Genomic DNA, 24554 nt, shown 5'->3' on the forward strand with positions numbered 1-24554 from the left:
TCTCTTGCCTGCAGAAACCGTACGTTTGTTGGGTTGTTTTAAATCCGCTCGAGAGCAAGCCCTGGCTTTTACCAGCTTCCCAGAGCCGCCCCAGGCTTTTTTTTCACTCCCTTCTTCCTGTCCTATTCCCCCCTCCCTTCTGATTTTTCTGATTGGGTACTAGAACCTTCTCCTCCACAGCAATTCCTCTGAAGTCTCTGGGAACTTGTCTCCTACACGGGGTCACATAGTCGCAAGAGTGGGGGGCCAGGGGGCCGGTGGCTTCTGGCTCCTTGTTCTCACCTTCAGTTTACCAGTTTATATGGTCTCCTATATTCTAAATAACAATAATTGCAAAGACTTATTGAATGCAGAGGGACAGTTCCAAGCATTTCTACATATATTAACTTTTTCAGCCCTCACAATCCTATGAGATAGATACGATTTTTATTAGTCCCATTTTTACACTTAAGGAAACCAAAGTACAAACAAGTTAATTAAATGGTCCATGGTCACATGGTGAATAAGTGACAGCTGCAGGATTTAAACCTCCGTGGTCTGGCTCCAGTGGTCACATTAGCTGCTACAGCCTACTTCTCTTTAAAAAAGAAAGGAAGAAAGAAGGAAAGAAAAATTCCAGAGTTCACAGGAAAAAAGCAAGGAGAAAGAACTAACATTTGAATCTCTATTATGCTTCAGATAGTTTGTCATTGAATCCTCACTATTAAAAGCAGCCCACATTTTACCAATGAGAAAACAGGTTTAGGGAAATGGAGTAGCCTGTGCAAGTCCAAACACCTAGAAAGTGGAGCTGGGAGTCAACTTCCCATTCCATTAACCTGATACCTTGGCCCCACTAGATTGACCTTTATGACTTGGAGAAGATATCAGGTCTTCTTGGGGCAACAAAACTGAAAAGCAAAGGATGGATGACAAGTCAGCCAGTGAAAGGAGTTAGGAGCTGAAGGCTCTTCCCTCCATACCTCCATGCTTGGCATGGGATGGGGGGAGGGATGCATCTAAGACATCCCACATTCAAGATGCCCTGTCTGTAAACCAGTGTCCTCCCCAGGTACTTTCCACTGGACATGTGTTTCCAGAAACATACTGGGGAGAGGGCAGCTGTTGAGAGCCTGGCAGGAGGGAGCCCAGGGGTTGACAAGAGCTACTCTCCTCAACGAGTAACTTCGTCTGGAGATTCTGACATACAGTTAAGTTCTCCCAATAATGATATTCCTTAGGAGTAAGAAGGAGCAGTCTCTATTTTGTCTCCTAAAGAAGTAGGGGCGACCTCCATGCCTTCCTGTATTTTAAATGGGACCACTGGAAACTCACTGACAAACTCCTCAGTTTGACCCTCCCTCAGCCCCACTTCTAGCCTAATCTCCCTCTACCTACACACTGCCCAGGTGCTGTCCAGCTTCTGGACCGTTGCTCATACTGCTGCTTTCTTCATCTGGGTCTTTAACTGCTGAAATCCCATCATGTCTTTAGTTCCAATAAAAAATATCACCTTCTCTTCCCACAGGAAGTTCCCTATCTCCCTTACCCTGAACATGCATGCCAGATGTATTAAATCCCCTCCAAAACTCCAGAGTAGCCGAACTTTCTTCAGCCCATTACCACTGGCCTGCACTTAGAGGGCCACCGTAAATGGTCGAATATCTGTCGGACAGTGTCTGAGTGGCTTATATTCCAGGCCCATCTGCTTACGGAGTGAGAGGGTTGGAGACGGGACTTTGGCCTAGCTCCTTCCACCCGGCTCTTCCCACCGCCTCCCTGTCTTGGCTCAGCTTTAGGTAGAGCCCCGCAGGCACTAACTGCAGCTTTCTTGTCACCATAGCGACGGGTGGGGAGAGAAAGCAGTCTCCTTTTTGAACTACATCTCCCATCATGCACCCGGGTCCCAGGGCACCCGGGCTTAGGCTGAGGCCTGCGACCCGGACGGACCTTCGGGAACTAGGAGGAGTCGGGAATGGGGAACAAGGCGCAGAGGTGACGGCGTCGCCGCCCTGCCCACTGCAGGAGTCCCGTCTCCCCCTAACCTAGAAGGCCACTTGGGCCCCCGTCTGCTCTATGCACAACCGCATCGGGCTTAACATGGCCGCTCTTGCTGCGACTGGCCGTGTGCGCAGAGAGCCGGGCGGAGGTCCGGAGCTAGGGACTGCTCCCGGCATTCCTCGCGGGTGAGGCCTGGGCTCCCTCCCTCCATTTCCGGGTCCCGCAAGAGGGAGACCCTCGGGCTTTGAGGTGAGACCCGAAGCTCCGCCGGCCGGGACTGGGTCGGGGAAGGGCAGGGTCATCCTGGACGGTGAGCCACTGGCCTTCGGGGGTACCAAGGTATATAGAGAGAGCGCTGAAAGAACACCTGCTACACGGCCGGTCTTTTTTCTAGGGAGGCCTTTGGATTGAGCACATCATCAGCAGTGGAAGGAATTTAATTGGGGTCCTGTCACTTTTGTGGAGCCTTAAAACATTGGTCTGGGCCATCCATCACCGATGGTAGGGAGAAAGGGCTGTAGCTTCGGCAGCGAGCTCTGCAACACTGTGTGTGTGTCTCCTAAGTTTTCCAGGGTCGGGGACTGTCCTGAACTGTCTCCCTGCAGGGCTGAGTACCCAGACCTTGCACTCTTTGGAGCTCAGCAAATGTTTGTTGATTGACTGATTGCAGGTAGCATGGCCCAGGGCTTGATTGAGGTGGAGCGAAAGTTCGTCCCTGGGCCTGACACAGAGGAGCGGCTGCAGGAGTTGGGGGGCACCCTGGAGCACCGGATCACTTTCCAAGACAGCTACTATGACACCTCTGAGCTGTGCCTCATGAAGGCTAACCACTGGCTTCGGCAGCGAGAGGGTAGCGGATGGGAGCTCAAATGTCCTGGAGTAGCAGGTGTCTCAGGACCCCACACTGAGTACAGGGAACTCACAGCTGAGCCTGCAATTGTGGCCCAGCTCTGTGAGGTGCTGGGGGCTGAGGGCCTGGGGGCTGGAGGCGTGGCTGCTCTGCTGGGTCCGCTGGGGCTGCAGGAAGTAGCTAAGTTTGTGACTAAGCGGAGTGCCTGGAAGCTGGTCCTCTTAGGGGCTGAAGAGGAGCTGCCACTCAAGGTGGACTTGGATACAGCTGACTTTGGCTATGCTGTGGGTGAGGTGGAGACCCTGGTACATGAGGAGGCTGAGGTGCCAACTGCCCTGGAGAAGATCCTCAGCCTCAGCAGCCTGCTTGGTGAGGGAAACAGGCCCCTCTGTGCTTTCCCTGCTCTCCACTTTCTTTTGGATGCACCCACTGAACCATGTAGTAGGGGAGGGTCTTGGGTTATTTCTGTAATGGGAATTGTTTTACTCATTTCCTAGAGTACCCAGTTGGTTTAGGGTTGACTATCAAATCTGGTTTTCTCTGCTTTTATAGTAGCTGTCCAGCTAGATTTAATCCTTCCACGTGTGTCTAGTCTTTATCCCAGGCTTTGTGTCTCATCTAGTTTTCCACTGAATATCTCTAGCCATTGCAGGTCTCCTTCAGTTCCATTTGTCAGGCCTCTATCCATTCCTACTTCAGTCCTTCCTTCCTCCCCCTCCACAGCCCCCTTCCTCTCATTTTCACAACTACCTGGATTCTCAATTGTCCTGTTGGCTTTGAGTAAAATGTAAGAATGTTGGTAAGCTCTGGTGGGTTCTTCTTTTCCTAGGCTTAGCTTCCTTATAGACAGTCATCCACACAGGTATAGGGTTGTGCATCCCACAGGGTATCACAGCCTGGAATGCTCTTACTGCCTTCTCAGCAAACATACACTGAATTTCCTGCTGTGTGCCCAGCGTGCTGCCAGGCACTGACAACCAACACTAGCAATGGGCAGCACAATACCAGATGGAGGGCAGATTCTATGCGGACCCTGCCCCACAGCTACAGCTTTTTCTCTAGTCTTCTTTGGACACCCCTTGGTTTCTCTCTGTGTGGGCATCTCTGCATGTGCTTCATTACCAAGCTAATAAGCTTTGGCCTGCCTAAAAACCAAAACCAAACCCAGTGCCATCAAGTCGATTCCGACTCATATAGGCTTTAATCTTGATTGAGGGACAGAAACAATAAATGAAGCACTCTTCTGTCTTCATGGCACCTTGGGTGCCTCTTTACCATTTCTCCTTCCTGGAGAGCCGCATGCTTGGCTTCCCAGCTACACCCCTGTCTGAACTGGCCCTTTTAGCCCGCAGTTCCACAGGCCAATAAGGGACTGGGTTATGGAAGCTGTTAGGTGGCACTCAGAATCCCAGTGCTGCCTCAGTAACTCTGGGGTCCTGGCTGGGTGTGTGGGAAGCACAGTCAAAGCATTTGGACCTGTCTGGCTCTCTCCTCACTGTCCTTTTGCCTGTAGGTGTGCCAGCACAGGAGAAGCCACCTGCCAAGTTGATCGTGTACCTGCAGCGCTTCCGGCCTCGGGACTATCAACTCCTGCTAGAATCGAACAGCTTCAGAGAGAAGCTACAGGAAACTAAACATCCAGACAGTAGCCTGGGCTAGGGATGTCACTTGCTAGAGGGGGAAGAAAGCTCGGGGTCTAATGGGGTTCACTCCTGGGCTCACTGTGCCTCTTATCCTGGGTTCCCTTCCTACAGTGACTTCTCTGTCTCCAGCTCTGCCTGTTCCTTCACCTACCGAGCTACCTTCCTTCAGTCCTCCCTGGCTGCCTCTTCTCCCTCATCCGTCAGATGCAATCTGTGGGCCGCCCCTCTCCCCTGGCCGCTAAGCAGCCTCCATTGATTTCTGCTCGTGTTTATAGGATTTCCACTTAGCCGTGATCAGTAGTTAAGCACAGGAAAATCCCTTGCCGCCTCCCCTCCCTTGGTCGATGCCATTGATTCTGCCAGCGGCTCCTAAACCACCTTACAGCTGAGTTAGAGATCAGGGGAGGCAGCAGGGATTTCCTTGCCTTGGGGTGTGGGAATAGCAGCAGGTTGGGGAAATGGGTGGGAATCACTGTTGGAAATCTAAAAATTCTGGTTTGATTTTGCAATTGTGCCCTGCTTTGGCCCCAGCAGGTGAGTACTTCCTGTGGAAGTTTGGGGACAAATTTGCCCCCCAGGCTGGGAAGAAAGAAAACCCTCCTTGTAGAAACAGGTTTCAAAGGCTGGGGAAGATAACGTAATTTCTGTGTAAGAACGCTTCTTCCCTTGTTGTTATTCATGCACATTTTATACCTCAAATATACCCAAATATGGCTCCCCACTCCTCTCAGCTTTTATTGGGCTTTCATTATTTGTGGGGGAGGGGGGCAAGCCCCATCGGTTTTTGCAGTGGGATGCACAGAGCGAGCGCGCCACCTGCTGGTAACTCCAAGCTGCTGGGGCCCTGGGGCTTGGAGCATAGGATTTGAAGCTGTGGTTGGAGGCAGAGCCTGTTACTGCCATGTCTCCAGGGGCAAGTTGTTCACCTCAAAGATCTCCTGCACCGACTGCCCGAAGTGGTTGTAGGTAAGGCGCAATTTTAGCCGCAAGGGGGCCTAGGAACAGAAGAGCAGAGACCAGGGTTAGCACCTGTGACTTCTCCCTCCTCTGGGTCTTATCTCTGGGGGCCTCTGGACTCACCTTGTTGGGATTGAGGATTCTGAGGAGCTGCGTGATGGGAAGGCCGCCCTGAGCTGGAACTGTGTCCCCACTAGGGGCCTGGAGCTGCAGCTGGATACTCTGAGCATAGGAGGTTTGGGCAGAGCACAGTAAGGCAGCCGGCTGGGCTTGGGCAACCCTCCACACCCAATAGTTCAGACCCTTTTCCCTAACTCCCCAATGCTTGTGTCTGCACACCACTCCCTTGCCATCTCACCCTCTCCCACCCCCTCTTCCATTTAATGGCCTCTTTTCCTGGACTGCCCAGGCCACCTCTGAACTCTGGTTTAATACAAACCTTGGGCACAGCGGCCTGGCAGACAAAGTGGGTGACATCACTCCCTGAGGAGTTGGTGGCAGTGGCAGTGATTAAAAGCAAAGCAGGGATTTCAGAGGGTCGAGCAAAAGACAGATTCAGCTGTAGTCCCTCACGCTCAAACACTTTGACATTTGGGATGGGAGCTAGAGTAAGAAGAGACGGGCAGCTCAGCATTTCCTCTGGAATAACAAGGTCATTCATTCATTCAACAAAAATCAACTGAGTACCTACTGGGGTAGAGGGCACTAAAGATGCTAGTGACAGAGTGGACAAGAAAATGAGGTCCCTGGCCTATTGGAGCTTACAGTCTAGTGGGGGAGGAAGACAGTAAATGAAAACAAACAAGATAATCAAGGACTATAACAGATGCTATGAAGGAAATTATGCCAGTGTACCTGGGAAGACCTAACTTAGAGAGGGGCGATAGGTGATGGCATCTGCCATTTTAGCTGAGACCTGAAGAATGAGAATGAGCTGATCATGTGATGTGCTGGAAAAGACCATTCAATGTAAAATGAAATGCCGAAAGCTTGAGGTGAGAGGGCTTGAGGAGCTAAAGGGGCCAGTGGAGCATGCAGTGGGAAAGTGGCATGAGATGAGGCTGGGGAGGAAGCAGGGCTTCGCAGGCCAAAGTGCAGAATCTAGAACAAGGGAAGACACTGAAGGGTGTCCAGGAGAGAATGGGCACAATCTATAACACTTTACCTTCTGGGGGGGGGTGCATATAGGAGGGAAGAGGGTACATGAACCCCAGTCCCTGGCTAAGAAGCAGCAACACATTCCCACCTCTCCTTCTCTCAGCTCCAGCCTTCCCAGACATCTCCTTGCCTTTGCTGAGACTTACCCAGGGCTGGAGGAGCACAGGGCAGGTCAAGGAGGTGTACTAAGGTACCTCCTGGGGAGGGATCTAGAGGAGGATGCTGGGAGTCCCCAGAAGTGCCATCCAGGAGATCTAACAGATCCAAGAGCTTTGAAGCCTGGGGAAAAGGGTACAAGGGTCAGGCCTGGGTATGGACACGGGCCTAGTCCTCATTCCAGGGCTTCCACCCGCCTCACCTGGGGCTCTGTGGGGGCAGGGGCTGCTTCTGAAAGCCTGGCTTCTTTGCTTTCCTCTGCCTCCTCATCAACCTGAGGGCCACCTCGCTCCATGAGAGGCATCTTTTCAAGGATGGCAGCCCTGAAAGGATGGAGTACAAGTGCGTCCCCTTGGAATACCATCTTTGTGGACCCCGGGCCTTTCACAAGAGGCATCTTGGAGAAGGGGCAAGAACATGGAGAGCCCTGGGCACATGGCAAGTCAGAAGTGCCCCTCTGATTTCCTCAGATGGCACACTGCTGCCGGTTTTCAGATGAGCTAGGGGAGTTGGAAGCCAGCTTAGCTTCAGTGAACTGCAGGTGGGAGGCTCTCACCCAGGATGAGGAAGGACATTGGTTAGGGTGAAACCCTTGTACCCAGAAAGGTGCATTTAGGGAGAGGGCGGGGTTTGGGCCCCACGCTGAGGCAGAATGCCAAACGCACCTCATGTGGTCGTACTTCCGGAAAAGTGTGTTATACTCCACAGCCCGCTGCTGCAGTTCCACATCTAGACAGCTCCCGTAGATGGATACCACCTGCCGGATGCGGCTGGGCCACAGTGGTGTGTTTAAGTGGGAACAGGAGTCCACCCTGCCCTTCAGCTCCAGGATGTGGCAGGGGAGAGACCCCACAGAGCAAGGAGGTACCTGAGATACTTGGCTCAAAAGCAAGAGCCTAAGGATTGGGGGGAGTAGGGGGTGTGTGCTGGAGAGAAGTTCAGAAACTCGTGGGCACAGTGAAACGGCATCTCTTACCAGGGGCTCCAAGAGGGGGACCTGTGGCAGGGGCTAGGACCCCTTCTTACTTGTTGTCCCCACGGAGCCGGGTGCTGAGCTTCATGAGGGCTGTGAGGGCATATCCTCGGGTGGCTGGCAGGGACATATGGGACTGCAGCACCTTTTCGAGCAGCACCAACACCTCTTCTTCCTCCACCTTCCGAGGTGGACACAGGCAGTGACCCCAAAAGCTGGCCCTGCCTCCCCTGAGTCCCTCCCTCAGTGTACCCCCAATGCAGGGCTCACCTGAAGAGGCTCAGTTTCTTCACAGCTCCCCTCCAACAGAAGGTCCCCGTACTCCCCGATGCACCAGGCAGCTACCTGTACCAGTGGTTGCTGCATGGGATGAGAAACACTGCTGGACCAGTGTATGGTGAGGGTTGGAGGGGTGTGGAAAGGGACAGGCCTTGGCACTGAGAGCAGTTAAGAGTTTTGTCACCTGGCTCTGTCCTGGCAACTGGGCGCCTACCGCCCTCTGGTGGCCAAGTTTTGCAACTACAAGACCTAACCACACAGGATGCAGGTGGGCAGAGTACCTGGGAGATGTCCTCTGCCAGGGCGCTGTAGAGGCGGCAGACAGAATAGGCGTGTAGCTCCTGGGCTCCCCCAATCAGCTGGGTCAGGTTGGCTACTGCATCATCCCGCACATGGGTGCCTGCCTGAGGGTGGGAGTGAACATGGCCAAGCCAGTGTGGTAAGCTGCGTATTCCCACCCAGCTCACTCGGGCCAGAGCCCACCTCACCGTAGTCAGCACGTGCAGGATAGTGTCTATATGCCACCGCTTGGTTGGGGCAAACCTGGGGGACATATGACTCATCAGTCCTGGCACTGACCCTCCCCAAATTCTACCCCCTCTGCCTCCTGGGCACCCGTCACCTCACCTCTCTGCTGCTAATAGGATGCCTGACGCACAGTCAGCCCGTAGATCAGGGGGACAGGACTCCAGAAAGCCCTGGAGCTCCCGTGTCATGGATCGCACATTGGAGCTGTTCACCAGAGCCAGGCTCAATTCCAGGGCCCGCCTGATAGAGAAATACAAGTATCTATGTAAAGCAACCCAGGTCACCCCCTTCCTATCTCAGGCCCTCCCCTTTCCCAGGCATCTGTCCCCTTAGCTGCCTCACTCAGCTGCTCTAACCTGGCTTGGGCCTTAGCCGCCAGGTGCCGGGCCCTCTTATCCCCTCCAGCCCCGCTCACCGGCTGAGGGAGGTGTCAGGTTCCTGCAGACATTCCACCACAGTGGACCGGTGCCGCTGCACAGCACTGTGATCAGACTGCACCAGCCGCAGCAACGACGTCAGGGCTACGTACCTGGTTAGCGTGGGAGAGACCCTGGCATGCCATGGCTGTCTGCTACGTACCTGGTTAACATGAGAGACCCTAGCATGCCATGGCCATTGGCTACGTACCTGGTTAGCATGGGAGAGACCCTACCATGCCATGGCAATCGGCTACGTACCTGGTTAGCATGGGAGAGACCCTAGCATGCCATGGCCATCGGCTACGTACCTGGTTAGCATGGGAGAGACCCTAGCATGCCATGGCCATCGGCTACGTACCTGGTTAGCATGGGAGAGACCCTAGCATGCCATGGCCATCAGCCTCCACTCCCTATGCTGTCCTGGGTACAGGGTAAAAGCAGATCAAGGGACTCTGGGAAAAGGAGGGCAGAGGGTCTGGGACTCAACAGCACAGACCCAGCCAGACACTAGGACTATTACCTAATGTTCTTGTCACTGTTGAGTAGGAAGCGGCCAAGAATATTGACGGCTAGAACCTATGGGAAGCAGAAGTTGGGGACAGTCAGGAAACGCATACCTGCTCATTCAGGAGTAGGGGCCACATGGCATATGATGATGGGTAGACTCGATGGCACTGTTGGTTACTGGGTTAGAGGGCAGAATCCAGTGAACAGGACCTGAAACCCTGGCTGGGGTGGTGGGCAGGGCTACAGTGGGAGAGGCATATACCCGTAGACCAGCTGCAGAGCGTATGTCCATGATGGTGAGCACTGTCTCCAACAGGACCGCGTTACCCGCATTTCGGCTGGTTTCTGTGTTAGTGGCCACCTGAGTGGATTAAGAGAGGAGATACAACTGCAAAGGGCTCTGTCCTCTCCTCAGGTCTCTTCTGTGTTGTCCGTCCACCCCTCAACCATCCAACAAAGTTCCCTTAGCCCCCTGCTATGTACCAGGGCCAGACTGGACACTGGGCTACAGCACTGAGACAGACTGTGTCCCTCATGGAGTTCACAGTCTTGAGGGTAACAGAGAGGTGATGATATAGGCACTCATGGAGGGTAGTCATGTGAGGGATGCCCACGGCTGGTGGGATCACAGAGCAACACACCTAACCACTGCCCCTTCCCCAGTCCCGGACCTGGGCCAACAAGTCATTCATGGTCTCACTACTGTCTTCGTGGTTCCGGCCCAGAATCCGAAGCAGACGAAGTATCTGGACCTGAGGTTGGGTTAAAGGTTGAAAGATGGAGGAGCTCATAGGGTAAGGAGTCATGGGGCTGAGGAGAAAAATCCAACGTTGAGGAGAGCATCGTGAGGGGTCTGGTTGGCTCCCTAGAGCCTCCTTGCCCCTCCCTTTCAGCTCCACAGGTCCCTGGGGGTCCTGGAAAGGTACCAGAAGTCTGCGACACCTGGGGAGTTTGGGATAGGATTTTTTTATGGCTGTCAAACTGGATCTTCTGACATGGTACTCCCCGCACCTCACCTCCCCCCCTCCCCCCACTGGTGCTGGGATGACCAAGGCAATCCTATGCCTGCCACCTTCCTGCCCAAAACAGTGACTGAGCCTAAGTGTTTTCTGGGAGGTAGGCGCTGGCTGTGGTCTTATTTCTAAGCTCCCTTTGTTCGAGGGATACAGCTCATAAAGGTCAGCCTACCTGCAGGAAGGGGTCACTGACTCCAGATATGCTGTGTTCTGCAGAGTATCCCGATGTCACCAGAGTCTGAAGGATCTCTACCAGCTGGGGTACCACCTGGAGGGAGGGCATAGCCGTGTCTAGGCATTCTTCTTACCCTCTCAACCTCCAGCACCATCCCTCCCCACTGTCCCTCTTTTTCTGGCCCAGTGCCTGCTCTTCAGCAGCCCACCTTTCGAAAGTGCCTGAGGGCTGCAGGGCTTCCTTCGCAGAGCTCTGTGATCAGCGTGATGGTGCCCAGCAGGATGCCTGGGGTCAGGGTGGGGGAAGCAAAGGGTAGGGCAGGGGCAAAGGAAAGTCTACGGCATGTGTATAGGTGTGTGTGCTGCCCTTCTCCTATGAGCTGGTATTCCCGTCACAACCTTCACTTCTTCGGTTCACAGCAAGAGCAGAGGCAGGGGATGGGGAGCCCCGTGGCCTTACCATGGTGGCGCTCTTGAAGTAGTTGGGCACAGGGTGGGAGGAAGATGTTGGACAGCTCAGGGACCTTCCGAATCATGTGCACCGCAGTCAGAACAGCCTGCAGAGGTCAGGGAGCTCAGACAGGGCAGGGGTCCATCAAGTACTATGGCACACCTCTACCACGTGGCAAACCAGGGATGGTTTCTTGAGAGGCAAGTGCCTAGAGTCTGCTGCCTCACCTTCTTGCGCATGTAGGGGCTGGGCTGCAGGAGCAGTTTCTCAACCTCTGTGGCTAGGTCCCGGCACATCTCAGCGGAGCCCACGGTGCTCAGAGTGCACAGGGCCAGACCTTGTACTGGCTGACTCCCCTGGCTCAGGTCACTGCAGGGTTGGGAGGAGGGTCAGTGAAGCCTCTGAAAAAACCAATCCTTCCCAGTACCTATACCAGGCAGCCCCTTGGCATTTCCCAGTTCCCCACTCTCCCATCTCCCTGATTCCAAGTGCTTCCTAGAATCACCCCCAGCCCTCTCACTTCTTGATGCTGTTGGTAATGAGCAGGTGGGCATCCTGCCTCTCATCCAGTAGAAGCATGGCCCCCAGGTAGCCCATTCTCTTGTCTGAGAATCTGGGGGAGGCGATCAGTTTCAGGCACTCCATCTATAGAGAAGGGGTGAAACCAGAGGCACTAACATCCCTGTTCCATCTTCCATCTTAACACCAGATTGACTTGTGGGGCACAATAACCCATCACCCTCCTTTCAACAAGAGGGAGAGGCTTAGGAGATTCAGGCATTTGTAGGTAGTTTCAAGGAACTAGGAGTCCTTGGGATGGGAGAGAAGGTGCCCTGAACGAGACTGGCCAGAGAATGAAGGATTCAGGCCAGCTCACCGCCAATGGGGGCTAGGATGGGGAAGGTTAGCGGTGCATGCTGTGAGAGCTCAGAGACTGCAGAATGACAAACTTGAGGTCAGTGAGGGATTCCGAGACCTGCGCCCCACAAATTCAAGAAGGAGGCGTCCTTGCTCCATACCTGTCCAAAGTGGGCAGGGTAGCCCAACATGTGGACGTAGAGCAGTTTGGCCAGCTGGCGGTGCCTGTGCAGGGGGTCCCCATCCCGAAAGGAGGCGCGGATGTGGGCGCACTCCTTCTGGATCACCTCCCGCTCCTGGGCCTGCGTCTTGGCCCCACGAATCTCCTCGATTAGATCCTGAAGCTTCAGCGAAGGCACCACCATCCTGGGGGGCAGAGCTCGGGAATAGAGAGGGCTTTAACACTCCCTAGCCGAATGTGCCTGCCCTTTCTGCCCAGGCTTGCTCTGTGCCAAGAATCTGAGGGTCCGTGTCCCACTGCTACCCTACAACAGAGCACACATTTACCTTTCCCCACACGGGTCTCCAAATTCCGCCCTCATCGCCCCAGGGAACACCTCACTACACATGCGTTCGGCCCCCGTCCGCCTGCCCCTACTGAGCATGCGCTAGAGCCCCGCCCATTTCTCCCCCCCACACACCTGGTTTCCCATCCCTAGCTCAGCCTGTCCTTTTCTTTCCCGGCCCCGCGCATTTTCTTCCGTGGGATTCCTTCTCCGATTGCCATCTCAGGCAGCCTCAGTTTCCCCACCCCAGGAGCCAGCCCTTTACACCAGCCTCACCTGGCTCCCGTCTCAACTCCACTCCTCTCCCCCCCAGGACTTCCTGGTGCAGGGCCGATCGAGAGGCGGTGCTTCATCTGGCCCGTCCCCCTCCGCACCCCCATCACGCGACCTCGCCCCTCCTGGCCCGCCCTGCTTAAACTTCTGGCTTCGCTGTTTAGGGGAAGTAGGTTTTATTCGCAATGGAGAGGCTGGGGTTCCCCTAGGGGGCACCTCGTACATCATCACCACCCGGAGAGCTTCAGCTTGGGGTTGAAGCCATCGCACCCCAAAGGAGATGACAATCCCCCCCCTTTTTTGAACTTTTTTATTAATATATTTTTTTTGTTAATTTTTTTTTTTTCTGCAAGACTTGATGTTTGCGGCACTGTTGTAGTTTAACTTCAATCCCAAATTCCATGAAATAGAAATCAGAAGTAAAGGTTGAGAAGGTAGGAAGGAGGGAGGCAGGCCAAGGAATAAACAGTTTGACTAGAAAAAAAGAGGGTGTATGTGGTGGGCATTCCCAGGCAAGGCCATTCCTTGAGGGAGGGGATTGGCAGGCAGCTTGCCTCTGCCTCATGCAGGGGAGGGGTCCTACAGTCCCCTTTTCCGAGGGCTTCCTAACCCCCAGGGGGGAAAGCTAGTACCAGGGATCAGGCACAACCTCAAACAGGGCTCTCCACCCACCTCTCACCCCACGTTTGTCTCCTACCTCTGCCCTGCCTGGAAGGTGCGTGAGGGGTCAGCTTCTTTTGATCCCCTCCTTCTGTTGTCTTCCCATTTCACCATATTCCCATGTGAAGGGGGAAGGGACATCACCCATTTTGACAGTGACTAAAAGTGTTGCAGCTTACGCTGCTCTGTGAGTTCCTGTCTGGTTCCATCTCCCAGAAGTGCCTCCCCTCACCACAACTGACAGAGTTGGGGAGTGAGGCCCTTGCTCAAGTGCCTCTAACCCTTTGCAGTAGAAACACCTTCTTTAGGTCCCTTAGGAATTTAATCAAAGGCCACAAGTGAGTCCAGACCATCCAAACTTTTAGGGGGAAACAGAAGGGTGGGAGAGGTCAGTGGCGAAGTTGGGGGGGAGGGGACTTGGTTGCACTGGATTTTTTTTGTTCCTTTTACACTTGCTCTTGCCATGTCACCAGAGGGGGTTGAGGAGGGGTGGGCTTTTGAGGAAAGAAAGGGAGATGTTAGAGAGTCATTCTACTTTTCAATTCCCATATCTCCCTCAGGGAAGGACTGAGTTAGGCAAGAGCCAAGCTCAGTGCTTGAAGCTAAGATCCTCCGAGATCAGAGGTGAAGGCTAACTTCCAGTTTTCATTAGGCCTCAGAGGGACACCTGGCCCCTTGGGTCAGGGAGTGATAGCAGCTCAGCCAGTGCCTTCGCAGCATTCAGTCACCCCTTCTCCACTTTTTTCCTCCTTTCCATTCAGCTTCCAGGAGACTCCTCAGGACACCAAAACCCCACCCTCAGTGAAGTTTAGGTCTAAAGAAAAGGTGAGGAGGGCATGGGGCAATGGTCTGACTTGATTTGTGTGTCTCAGAGAAGAAAGCAACTCTGAGAGAGAAAAGCCCTTCATATGTAAACAATCTAGAGAAAGAGAAGGGGTGGGGATGGGGAAGGGAGTGAGGAAGACAGAGACAGACCCAGAATAAATAAGATAATCTGAAAGGCGAGAGGGATAAAGAAAAAGCAAGAGACAAAAACAAAGGGGAATAGAAAAGGAAAGGGAGAAGAGAAAAAGATAGAAACAACAACCAGGAGGAGGAAAAGAGAAAAAGGCAGGTCCAAGGGTGAAGAGGCAGCCACCAAAGCCAGAAGTAGGCCAGGAAGTAGCCTCAGGTGAGGAGCTGGGAGAACAGGAACGCCAGGCTGAGGTCCAGGAGGGCCACGGCTCCCACCACCAGGAGGCTGGCAGCTCCCTAGAGAGACAGAGAAAGGTAGGCTCAGTCTCTGAGGACCAGGTCAGGCTCTTGGTGCCTCCCTCCTGGGGACAGAGCTGTTCAGCCCAAGGGCCCTGGCTGAGGTGGCAAAGCTGAAGAGTCCCAGGCACCATGATCCCTTCTCCCTTCCCCTCCCTGAAGAGGCCAGAAACAGGGAGGGGCCTCCGACCTTTGTTTCGGATTGCAAAACATCCCTCTTCTCCAGGTCAGGGCCCACCTTCCCTCAGGCACCCACAAGGTAGGGACAGCCCATCCTTCTTCTCTCCTTCCTCCTCCTCTCCACCCACTAGCATGTCACGTGGCCCAGACAGGCTGTGCCTGGCCCTAGTAGCAGACTTTGGCAGCAGCAGCTGTTACTGCAGTAAGGCAGAGAGGGATGAAGGGGTGAGGATGTGGTTGCTAGGAAACAGGAGAAGACCTGGAGTCCAATCAGAGTAGAGGGTTCTGGGGAAACTCCGCCTCTCCCAGTTTTCTGCCTTCTTTCCTATTTCCCTTCTTTCCAGGAGAGGGGGAAGAGTCAGGGTAGGGAGGGAACAATCTTTTCCTTTTTTATTTCTGGGCACCAAAGAGAGAAAGTGCGGGGGTGGGGGTGGAGTAGGAAATTGGGAGCTGGGAATGGTATGGAAGGAGAACAAGGAGAGATGTTCTGGCACTACCAGTAATTATTAGTTTGTAACCTTGGACAAGTTAGTTTCAGTGCTCTGGGCCTCAGTTCCCCCCTCTGTCACTTGAGAGAGTTGGACTTGAAGGTCTCTAAGGTTCTTTCCAGCTTTAAAGTTCTTTTTTTTTTTTTTTTTGAGCTGGGTATATGGTCCAAGACTGGGCAGGGAGAGAGGAAGCTGAGTCCAAATCAGAGCCTGCTGGGGGATCAGACAGGTTTGGAAAGGGCGGGAGGGAAGGCTCTGAGGGAAAGAGGGGCTGGGAAGGAGCTGAGACTCAGAGGGTACAAGTGGGGATGGGGGATGTCTCACCGGCTGGGCAGGCCTCTCGGTGGCACCAGGCTCCTCGAGCTCTTCCGTCAGGCACCCAGCATCAGGACCCCTGGAGGACGTGCCCCTCAGGACTGGAGTGACTGTGAGCCCAGGCTGCGAGCCTCCTGGTGCCCTCAGCTGGGGCAAAGGCTCTTCATCTTCTCCCTCCTCCTCTCGAAGACTTCCTGAACTGTCACTGCAGCCTCCGAGGAGTGGAGAACCGTCTCTGGGCCCTGGCCCCTGCATCCCGGCCTCATCCTCAGCCTCATAACCAGCTAGTTCCTCCACCTGCTCACCTGGGCCCCCCCACTCCTCAGGCCAAGATTTGGGGCTGGAGAAGGGACCCCGGTCTCCTCCAGGAGGCAGTGGGCTCCGGCAGGCAGGGGGTCGCCAGGGTTGGTGAGAGGAGGCCGGACTGCTGGGCAGTTCAGGGGAGCCCTCTGAGGGGGTCAGTCCATTCTCATATACCCCGGGGCTGTCCTCATCCAAGGGCTCTGTGTCGGAACCTTCTGAATCCTGCCTGGGTCTGCGGCCTGGGGCAGGGACAGTTAAGAATCAGAGAGGCCTAACTGGCCTGGACTTTGGTATCCCCAGGCCTATAACCTCTCACTGCTGGCCCCCAGCTCCCCTCCCCCATTCTTATTACCTTTCTTTACAAATTCTCAGTCCCACTTCCCAACAACTGGGCCTGGCACCACTCTCCGTCCCCTCGGACCCTCATACCTTGGTTATTCCCATCCCCAGTCTCCTGCAGGGATTCCCAACCCCCTCCCCCAAACCTGAGCCTGTCCAGCGCCCAGGGGGCTCACCCCCCAGCCCCAGGCTGTCCACACCTCACCTGGGGCTTCTAACATGGGTTGCAGGTCCTGGGCTATCAGTTTGGCCATTCGAGCTGCCTCCACGGCCTTCTCGGCAACACTGCTGGCAGCCACTGCCTTGAGGAGGGCATCTGCTGCCCTGTGGGTCCCAGGGATGGGGATTTAGAAATTTTTTTTACTTCAACTGAGCCCCTGCTCAGGTACTCCAGCCCCGGCCCTGTGTTCCACAACACTGCCTCCTCCCGACCTGAGGTCCCCTCTGGAGTCTTCACCCTTCCTCACACTTGGCCAACTGCTTCCTTCCCCAGCAGGTGAGGGCAGCTCCCCTTCGGTTTCCTGTCCCAGACCTGGGCTGAGCTTAATGCCATCATGCCCTCCCGCTTCTCTCACACCCCTCTGCTGTTAAGTCCTGTAGTAACACCTCCCTCCTTCCAGCTGCAGGGGCCAGGCCCGCCCCCCCCCCCCCGCCCCAGAATGGCTGCCCTCGGCTCCGCTGTCTCACTCCTGTCCTGTTCCCTTCTCAGTGACAACTGAGACCACACTCTCTTAGCACATCCTTCTGCAGCTGCCCTCACTTGGTGCTTCCAAGCTAAGTCTGCCGCCCTCTCTGCTGTGGGTACCTCCTGTTGTCATCGATAATTCTTGCTGCCCCCGCTTTGGACCGCGCACTTCTCTGAGGGCTCCAGGGCATTTTCCTGCCCCTTGTGGTCCTGCCCTCCTAGCAGCCGTGCCCCTCCCCTGCCCCCTTGTTCTGGTCCCCCTCTCCCCTGTGGTAGAAGCCTTTGCTCTCATGATTACCCCTGCCATCCCACCTTATTATTTAATCCTACCTCTTCAAGGGCAGATTTCTTGACAGGAGAATTTTACATCTTGCTTTCTGCAGTCTCTTCTGTTATCCCTTCATTCTCCCCACTCCATCACTGCCACTGTCCCCCCCCACCCCATCTCTTCCTTTTCTGAGTTCTGGAACTGGGGAAAGGGGTCCTTCCTTTCTGCTGTGATCATATCCTCTCTCCCTGCTAAGGTGCCTGCTTTCTCACCACTGCGAGCATACCTGTTGGTTAAGCACTTAGTCTCCCCTCCACAACCCCCATCCCATCCTGACCTGCTACTTAGGTACAGGTAAGCATGAAGCATTATGAACCCTTCTTCCATGGCTGCATCTCAGCTCTCCCTCTGATGTCAGATGCTTCCCTGATTTTCTCTTCCCTTTCACTCTCTGCTATTAATCCCAGATGCCTTGTAATCACTAAATTAGCTGTTATTCTGACAGAAGGTGAGGCACAAAGAATCAACGATAGAGGTAATCAGATGTACTTGCCATGGGCTTGAATGGATCAAGACCCATAACTTCCTCTGGTCACAGCCTGTTTATCTAGCCTGGGGAGGTAGATCTGGGTATTGGGGGAGGGGGAGAGTGGTGATGTCCACCACAGCCTTAGTCCACCTCCTGGGGAGACACAGTTAGCCTCTTCCCCTCAAACCTGGTGGGTCAAGAACCTTTAAGCCTGCTTGGAGGGATCTTAGATGACCCTGTTTTGTCCTAGGGTTTTCTGACTCTATATGACCAGCTCTCTCCTGAAACTGAGATGCCTTGGGTTGTACTGCATTCTGTTGGTGGCCATGAAACTAGGGTACTGGTCAGAGCCTGTGTTTTTGTGTAGAGAGGATATGGATGATCAAGTCCTAGGCATTCGATTCAGTCTATGCTCAGGCATCAGGCCAGGCTCAGGCTACCTGGCAGAGGCACCTGCTGCTGAGGCTGTGCTGTTTCCATGGCAGCCAGCAGCCAATTAGGGCTGCCAGGCCTGTTGCTGGGGAGACCAACCAGCCTCCTCCCGCTGTCTGAGAGCAGTTTTGCTTGCACATCCCCCCTCCCTATCCAGCATAAAGTGTTCCCTGGTGCTCTGTCCTCCCCCCTCCCTGGCTTAAAAAGCTGGACTCTAACCACTCAGACATCAGATACACCTACAGATGCATTCTCTGGATTTGACATGTTCATATTCACACACGCACACACACACACGCGCGCACACCTGTCAACTATTATACATACTCACTGAAGCACATTTAGACATAGCCTGACCTACACCCTCTGAAACAGCCCAAGATTTAAACACAAAATCCCTCAACTGTGCCACCTTCCTTTTTAAAGAAAATTCAATATATTAAAATTCAAATGTGTGATTGTATAAATCAGGGGCCTGCGAAGAATCTCATTACAAAGGGCTTTTTGACTTCCATCAGGTCTGTGCTATCTAATTCAATAGTCACTAGCCATACGTGGCTATTAAGCACTTGAACTGTGGGTACTTTGAATTGCGATGATGTGCCGTAAGTATAAAACACACCAGATTTCAGACTTACTTAAAAAAAAATAAAAGAATATGCAATATTTCATTGATAATTTTATATTGATATTAGTTTAACTAAAAATATTAAGATTAATTTCACTTGTTTCTTTTACTTTTTTTTTTTTTAAAGTGGCCACTAGAAGATTCACAGTTGCATCTTTGGCTTACATTATATTTCTATTAGGCAGCACTGTTTTTGATAGCAAGGCTCCTGATACATGGGAATGTAATCTGATTCACAGAAAGAAAATCTTATTTACAGACAAATTTTCAGAAATCTTATCAGCTGGGTAAAGGGAAGCAGAAGAGGCAAAGCTGGGAGGGACTGTCATTTCAGGTCTGCTAGACCTGCCCCAGGCTGAAATGGTATCAGACTGTGGGCAGGCTGGGACGTGGCTAGGAATGGACAGTCCCTGTTTGTGCCCTGAGTCAATGCTTATCAGTCTGCTGCTCCAGCCTGAGGCCCGGAGGCTGGATCAGCTGGGAGAGGAGGAAGACTAGGGACATGTTGAGCTCTAAGAGGTATCTGGGCCTGTACAAGGCAATACACATTGCTACTCCCCCACACAAGTGAATTCCATAGACATACATCTCCACAAAAGACACTGAGACACACTTAGAGTCTTCACCTCTCCCCTCAAATACTCAGCCACCCACAGTTGTACCAATAGCCACCTGTAGCCTCAGGTATAAACATCCCAAATACCCAGGGCCACAACTTCTTGGCCTTAGGCCTGCTCTTCTCTACTAGGCCCTAGGCTGTGGATCTCAGTTCTCCTTTAGCCACCTGGGCCTTCCCTGTCCCCAGGGTACTCCCCACCCCCTCCCAGCCCAGCTTTGGCCTCTGCCCAAGGCCGCACACCCACCTGGCAGCAGCGATCTCCTGGCGCTGGCGGGCAGCGCTCACGGCTCGACGGGCACCCTCCACAGCCCTGTCCACCTTCTCCTTGACTTTGCCCCGCCGAAGGGCGAGAGGCAGGAGGCTGCGGACACGCCCCCCGTGCACCAGCCGGTTGCGTTTGTACTTGCCCTCCTCCCTGGAGCCGTCGGGGCGTGTAGTGCGCCCGTAGCCGTGCCGCCGGTTGCCCAGCCACTCGCCCTCATAGCGCAGCCCGTTGGAGCGCTGGCTCACGCCGTAGCCGCTGCGCCGGTCAGCGCGCCATTCGCCCGCGTACACCTCAGTGGCCGAGCCCTCGATGAGGGCAGGCGGAGCTGGGGCCGGGGGCCCACTGGCTTCGGAGCCCGGGGGTCCCGTGCTGCCCACCTCGCTGCTCACCTCGCTGCGCAGGGAGCCCCGCTTGCTGCCCAGGGAGCTGCGGCGCCCGCCCGCCCGGAGCCCGCTGAGCAGCAACGAACGGCGGAAGAACCCCCCGGCTGCGGGGGTGCGTTTTCGAGAGGCCGCGCCGTCCGCGTCCCCGGGCCCGGCAAGCACGAAGCCGCCTCGGGAGCCCGAGGCCGGGCTGCCTCCTTCGTCGCCCGGCAGGGGCAGGGGTGGAGGTGGCGTCGGGGGGTCGCTGTGGCCCGAGTCCAGGGAGGTGCGGCGGGGCGAGCGCAGCAGCGCCGCCTGATGGTAGGGCACACTCTGGCGCACCCCGTAGCCGTGGCGCTTCCCGGCCTGCCACTGGCCCTGGTAGGTACCTGCGGGAGGTGAGGGGTGGAGGGTGGGGAGAGTCAGGACCCGCCCCATCTGCACCCCAGGTCCCAAACGCCCCTGGCATCCAAAGTGTCGGATGCGAGAGGTGGATGCAGTTATCTTGGGGATCCGGGAAGGCCATTAGGAGCTTGGGATAGGCCAGGCCAGGCTGGGTGGAAAGGCGTGGAACAGCAGAACGAAGTCAGGCAGGCAACACGAGGACCGTGGATTTTCGCAGGGGAAGGGGAGGGACAGGCGGACAGGGGAGTTGTGGGATGGGCAGCTGGATGAGCAAACGGGGGTATAAGGGATAGAAAGAGGAAGTGTGACAGGCAGGCCCAATGAAAGACTGAGGGACAAGTAGACGGACCATAGGTGTGAAGGACAGGCAGACAGCTGTGCATGAGATACGCATGTGACAAACAGGACTATCTATGAGGGGCAAGCTGAATGAAAAAGTGTGAGGGAACAGGCAGTAGAGAGGGGAGGTGTGGAGGGCAGACACACTGGGGAGGTATGGGGACAGGCAGACGGGGAAGGGGTGGGGCAGGCTGGTTGGGGACAGGAAGAAACAGGCAGCCTGGGGACAGACAAATGAAGGCGTGTGTGTAGGGGTGGGGGTGGGGGAGCAGGCAGACGGTGGACGCGGGGGGCATACTGATGGGGAAGGCATACGCGGAACAGGGTGACCGGGAGGCGCACGCGGACGAGCAGACAGACAGTGGGCCAGGCCCCGCACCTCCGTCGGAGTAGGTCTCGGTGCCGTAACCGTCCTGGAAGCCGTCCTTCCAGAGCCCGGCGTAGCGCAGGCCGGAGACGCTCTCCCACACGCCGCTGCGCCCCTTCAGCCCGCCCAGCCACTCGCCGCGGTACGTCCAGCGGCTCTTGCGCTCCACGCCCAGCCCTTCGCGCTTGCCCTGCTGCCAGTGGCCCTGGTAGCTGTGTCCACCGGGCCCGGTGAAGACGCCCAGTGATTCGAAGCCGTGCGCCCAGCAGCCACTGTACTCGCCCTGGGCGCCGGGCCCCGTGCACACGCCGTAGCCATGTGCCCGCCCCGCCTCCCAGCCCCCCACGTAGCAGCCCCCGTCGTCAAAGTCGAACTTGCCCCCGGGGGACATGCATATAGTTGGCGCGGCCTCAGCCCCCCGGCGGCTCAGCGCATCCTGGGGCTGGGAGCCGGCTGGGGGCCTGGGAGCCGGGCGAGGCCTGGGGGCGGGGGCAGTTAGACCGGGGCCGGGCGGGGGAGCCCCAGCGCGGGCAGGCAGGGCCGGACCCTCATCCTGAGTGGCTGCGGAGAAAGGGGGGGAGTGTCGAGCGAGGCCCCTCCTCTTTGCCCGCCGCTCCCAGGCCGGGTGGCTCTGGGGCATCAGCGCCCTCCCCCACCCTCCAGCAGCATCTTCTAGCAGCTCCCAAGCTTTGGGGGGTACTGGGGGCTCCCCTTACCCTTCCTCCCTGTAGAGGGCCCTCCCAGGACTCGGGCTCAACCTCAAGTGGGAGTCCCACTTCTCCAACCCAGAACCCCAAAGTGCCGAGTGCCTAGTGTAGATGGCAGTTTAGGGGGTCCTGAGAGGTGGCTGGGCAGGGTCCTAGGCCACCCCTTTCCTGGCTGCTGTTAGGACCTCCCTGCAGGGGTTCTTTGGGTTCCCTGGCAAAGCCGGGGGGTGGGGGATGTTGAGAATGTAGCGGGGAGATTGGAGCAAGGTGGGCAGGGGGTTTGGTGGGGAAAGGATGCGGATGGAGGAGGCTCTGCAGGGAAAAGGCGAGGACCGGGATGGGCAGACAGACGGAAGGGAGGGGGCAGGCTACTCACCATGTGGGTTGGGGCTCGGGCTGCCTCCCAGGCATAGCATCCATGGCTGGATACCTCCACTCCCACTTCACCCCGGACAAGCCAAGCCCCCTTCCCTTCCGGAGAGGCTGTTCCAACCCGGAGAGCGAAGGTGGGAGAGCTGAGGGAGGAGAGTCCCCTCTTTCCCCAGCGCGAAGAGCAGGCTGCGGGGAGGGGGGGCAGGGTAGTGGCAGGGGTGGGGGGAGACGAGACTAGTGCAGGAAAAAAAACCTGCTTTGGATGGAGATAGGGAAGAGGATGTGAAAGCTGGGTGGGAAGGGGGAGGGGGCTATTAAGAGGGGGTGTTTTTATTATTTTTTTCTTCTTATGGTTGGGGGAGGAAAAAAAAATCAAAATTCCGATTCCATCCCAGCACAAATCAATGTTTGCTCCATCCCAGCATCACGGGGGAGGCTGGGCCGACAGATTTAAAGGGGCAGGGAGAGGAGAGGAAAGGGGCGGGGGCGGAGGAGATAAATGAAGAAGAGACGGAGGCGGGGGTGGTGGAGGGATACCCAGGCCTAAAAGGATGGATGACCGCGAACCCTTCGGAGAGGGAGGAGGCAGTTAGAAGAGGAGAATGGGAGGCACAGAGACACCCCCCCCCCCCCCGCCCAGGATGGCAGGAAACCATGGGATGGGGGCAGGGAGTAGGGTGAGGCCAGAGGAGGGAAGAGGAGCGATGGGGAGGAGACTGAACTGAAGATGGGGAGGCAGGGGGAGGTCGAAGCCAGGCGGGGGAGGAAAGATGCTGGCGAGGCCCGGAGAGGGCGAGAGGAATACAAAGAAAGAGGTGCAGGGGTGAGAGCTAAGGAGGGGGGAGATACAGCAGGAGAGGGAGGAAGGGAGGGAGACCCATTCTGGGGCTGGTGAGGGATGGCAAGGAGGAGAGGAGCAGGGGAGGAGGAGAAGGAGGGGGAAAGAAATAGATATGGAGACTGAGAGAGGGAGGGAGAAATCTCTGCACTGGGAAGGGTAGGAGTGGGTATAGAAATTCAGGGAGGAAGAGCCCAGATAGAGGCAGGAGAACCGGAAGTGGTGTTTGTGGGGCCCTGGGGAGAAAGGAGAAACCCAGACCTGTAGCCCTGCCAGCTGCTTGGACCGACTCCAGAAAGCCTTTGGGCATGGATGCCTGTGTCCCCTGAGTCCACTGTCCTCCCTAAAGATGCTGCTGGAGGCCAACCAAGAGGCTCACCTACTTGTACTTTCCGAGGAAGCTTGAAATAGGGTCCTGCCAAGAAGCTTGGCCCCACTAGTCCTTTTCCAGTCCTCAGCCACCCCCCGCCAAAAAAAAAAAATTCTCCCTGGGTTGTGCCTGTGAAGGTGAGGGGGTGGCATGAGGGATGTATTGTTTTTGAATGAGAAACAGAGGGCCATCCTTGGCAGTGCCACGGAGATCTCAGGGTTTTGAGCCTTCCCCTCTCTTTTGCAAACCTAGAGCAAAGATACATAGATATGTTTGGGTGGGCCCTTAGTGAGGCAAGGCCCTCTCCAGCCCGCCACCCTTCTGTGTCCAACTATCAGAGGGGCAGCATATCCTTGGCCTTATTGTTTCCAGACAGAAGCAGGCAAACACTCTCCTTCTTCCTGCTTCAGCTTACCAGGCTCTGCATCCAGTTCTATCACTGCCCCCAAGGACATGGGGAAGATGCCGCTGTGTCCAGTTACACTGTGGGGTAAATTGTCAAATGCACTCAGCTGCTTTTATTTTCATACAAAGTCGGATTTTTCAGAGAAGATAACAGAGGTCCAGAGGGGAAGTCACTCACCAGCAGTCACACAGTAGAGGTGGCAAAGTTGGAGTTAAACCAAAAACCAAACCCTTTGCCATGGAGTCAAATCTGACTCGTAGCAACCAGATCTTTGAACCACCTGCCCTTCCCAGGATTCCATGTACTTGGGAACCTCCCTTAGACTCAGGAGCTCCACTTTGGGTATTTTAGTAAAGCAAAGAGTATGAGGTTTGGAATAAACAGGAATTTCCCTTGCATTGTGTTTTCTGAAAGGTAGGTAGGAAGTTGGAGGAACGAGTAAAATTTAAGCTTCCAAAGCAGAACCCACATGTTCTAAGTGCCTAGCACAGGACAGGGCAGTTATGGGATAACACATTTGGGCCCACTTGGAACATGGCTGTTGGTGGAGAGTTCATCCATCCACCCACCCATCCATCCATCCATCATTTCTCCATTCATCCAACATTTACGTGGTTTATTGAGTACCAGAAACATTGCCAGGTTCTAGAGATACAGAATGCTGTGGTTCCTGCCCTTGTGGAGCTTACTATCTAGTA

At 55.2% G+C, this 24554-nt stretch overlaps 3 protein-coding genes across 8 annotated transcripts; 1 reads left to right on the forward strand and 2 right to left on the reverse strand.

Moving 5' to 3' along the window:
- Positions 1–1886: 1886 nt before the first annotated feature.
- On the forward strand, positions 1887–5635 carry THTPA (thiamine triphosphatase). Of its 3 annotated transcripts, XM_049898494.1 has the most exons (4): positions 1887–2229; positions 2375–2481; positions 2651–3199; positions 4344–5635. In XM_049898494.1, exons 3-4 carry the CDS (start codon positions 2656–2658, stop codon positions 4487–4489), a joined length of 690 nt encoding a protein of 229 aa, XP_049754451.1. In that variant the 5' UTR covers positions 1887–2229; positions 2375–2481; positions 2651–2655; the 3' UTR covers positions 4490–5635. The 3 variants fall into 3 exon arrangements, with proteins under 3 accessions (XP_049754451.1, XP_049754449.1, XP_049754450.1); XM_049898492.1 differs by lacking the exon at positions 2375–2481; XM_049898493.1 differs by lacking the exon at positions 1887–2229 and having other exon boundaries at positions 2236–2481.
- Positions 5352–12509, reverse strand: AP1G2 (adaptor related protein complex 1 subunit gamma 2). 2 transcript variants are annotated; one of them, XM_049898489.1, is made up of 22 exons: positions 12457–12509; positions 12111–12315; positions 11612–11736; positions 11319–11460; positions 11101–11197; positions 10850–10926; positions 10639–10734; positions 10122–10202; positions 9713–9811; positions 9464–9519; positions 8940–9053; positions 8624–8764; positions 8485–8539; positions 8278–8400; positions 7988–8077; positions 7771–7898; positions 7410–7514; positions 6947–7067; positions 6735–6867; positions 5870–6033; positions 5554–5652; positions 5352–5468 (listed from the first exon to the last, which is right to left on the reverse strand). In XM_049898489.1, the coding sequence occupies exons 1-22, from the start codon at positions 12489–12491 to the stop codon at positions 5367–5369; spliced, it is 2388 nt and encodes a 795-aa protein (XP_049754446.1). In that variant the 5' UTR covers positions 12492–12509; the 3' UTR covers positions 5352–5366. The 2 variants fall into 2 exon arrangements, with proteins under 2 accessions (XP_049754446.1, XP_049754447.1); XM_049898490.1 differs by lacking the exons at positions 10850–10926; positions 11319–11460; positions 11612–11736; positions 12111–12315; positions 12457–12509 and having other exon boundaries at positions 11101–11189.
- Positions 12510–13028: 519 nt separating this feature from the next.
- JPH4 (junctophilin 4) lies at positions 13029–22391 on the reverse strand. Of its 3 annotated transcripts, XM_049899283.1 has the most exons (7): positions 22247–22391; positions 21176–21724; positions 19670–20441; positions 16470–16588; positions 15928–16164; positions 15632–15701; positions 14551–14639 (listed from the first exon to the last, which is right to left on the reverse strand). In XM_049899283.1, exons 1-6 carry the CDS (start codon positions 22284–22286, stop codon positions 15679–15681), a joined length of 1740 nt encoding a protein of 579 aa, XP_049755240.1. In that variant the 5' UTR covers positions 22287–22391; the 3' UTR covers positions 14551–14639; positions 15632–15678. The 3 variants fall into 3 exon arrangements, with proteins under 3 accessions (XP_049755239.1, XP_049755240.1, XP_049755241.1); XM_049899282.1 differs by having other exon boundaries at positions 13029–14639; positions 15632–16164; XM_049899284.1 differs by lacking the exon at positions 14551–14639 and having other exon boundaries at positions 15663–15701; positions 16100–16164.
- Between the last annotated feature and the right edge of the window lie 2163 nt (positions 22392–24554).

Source organism: Elephas maximus, chromosome 10 (genome assembly GCF_024166365.1).
Source record: "Elephas maximus indicus isolate mEleMax1 chromosome 10, mEleMax1 primary haplotype, whole genome shotgun sequence".
NCBI lineage: Eukaryota > Metazoa > Chordata > Mammalia > Proboscidea > Elephantidae > Elephas > Elephas maximus.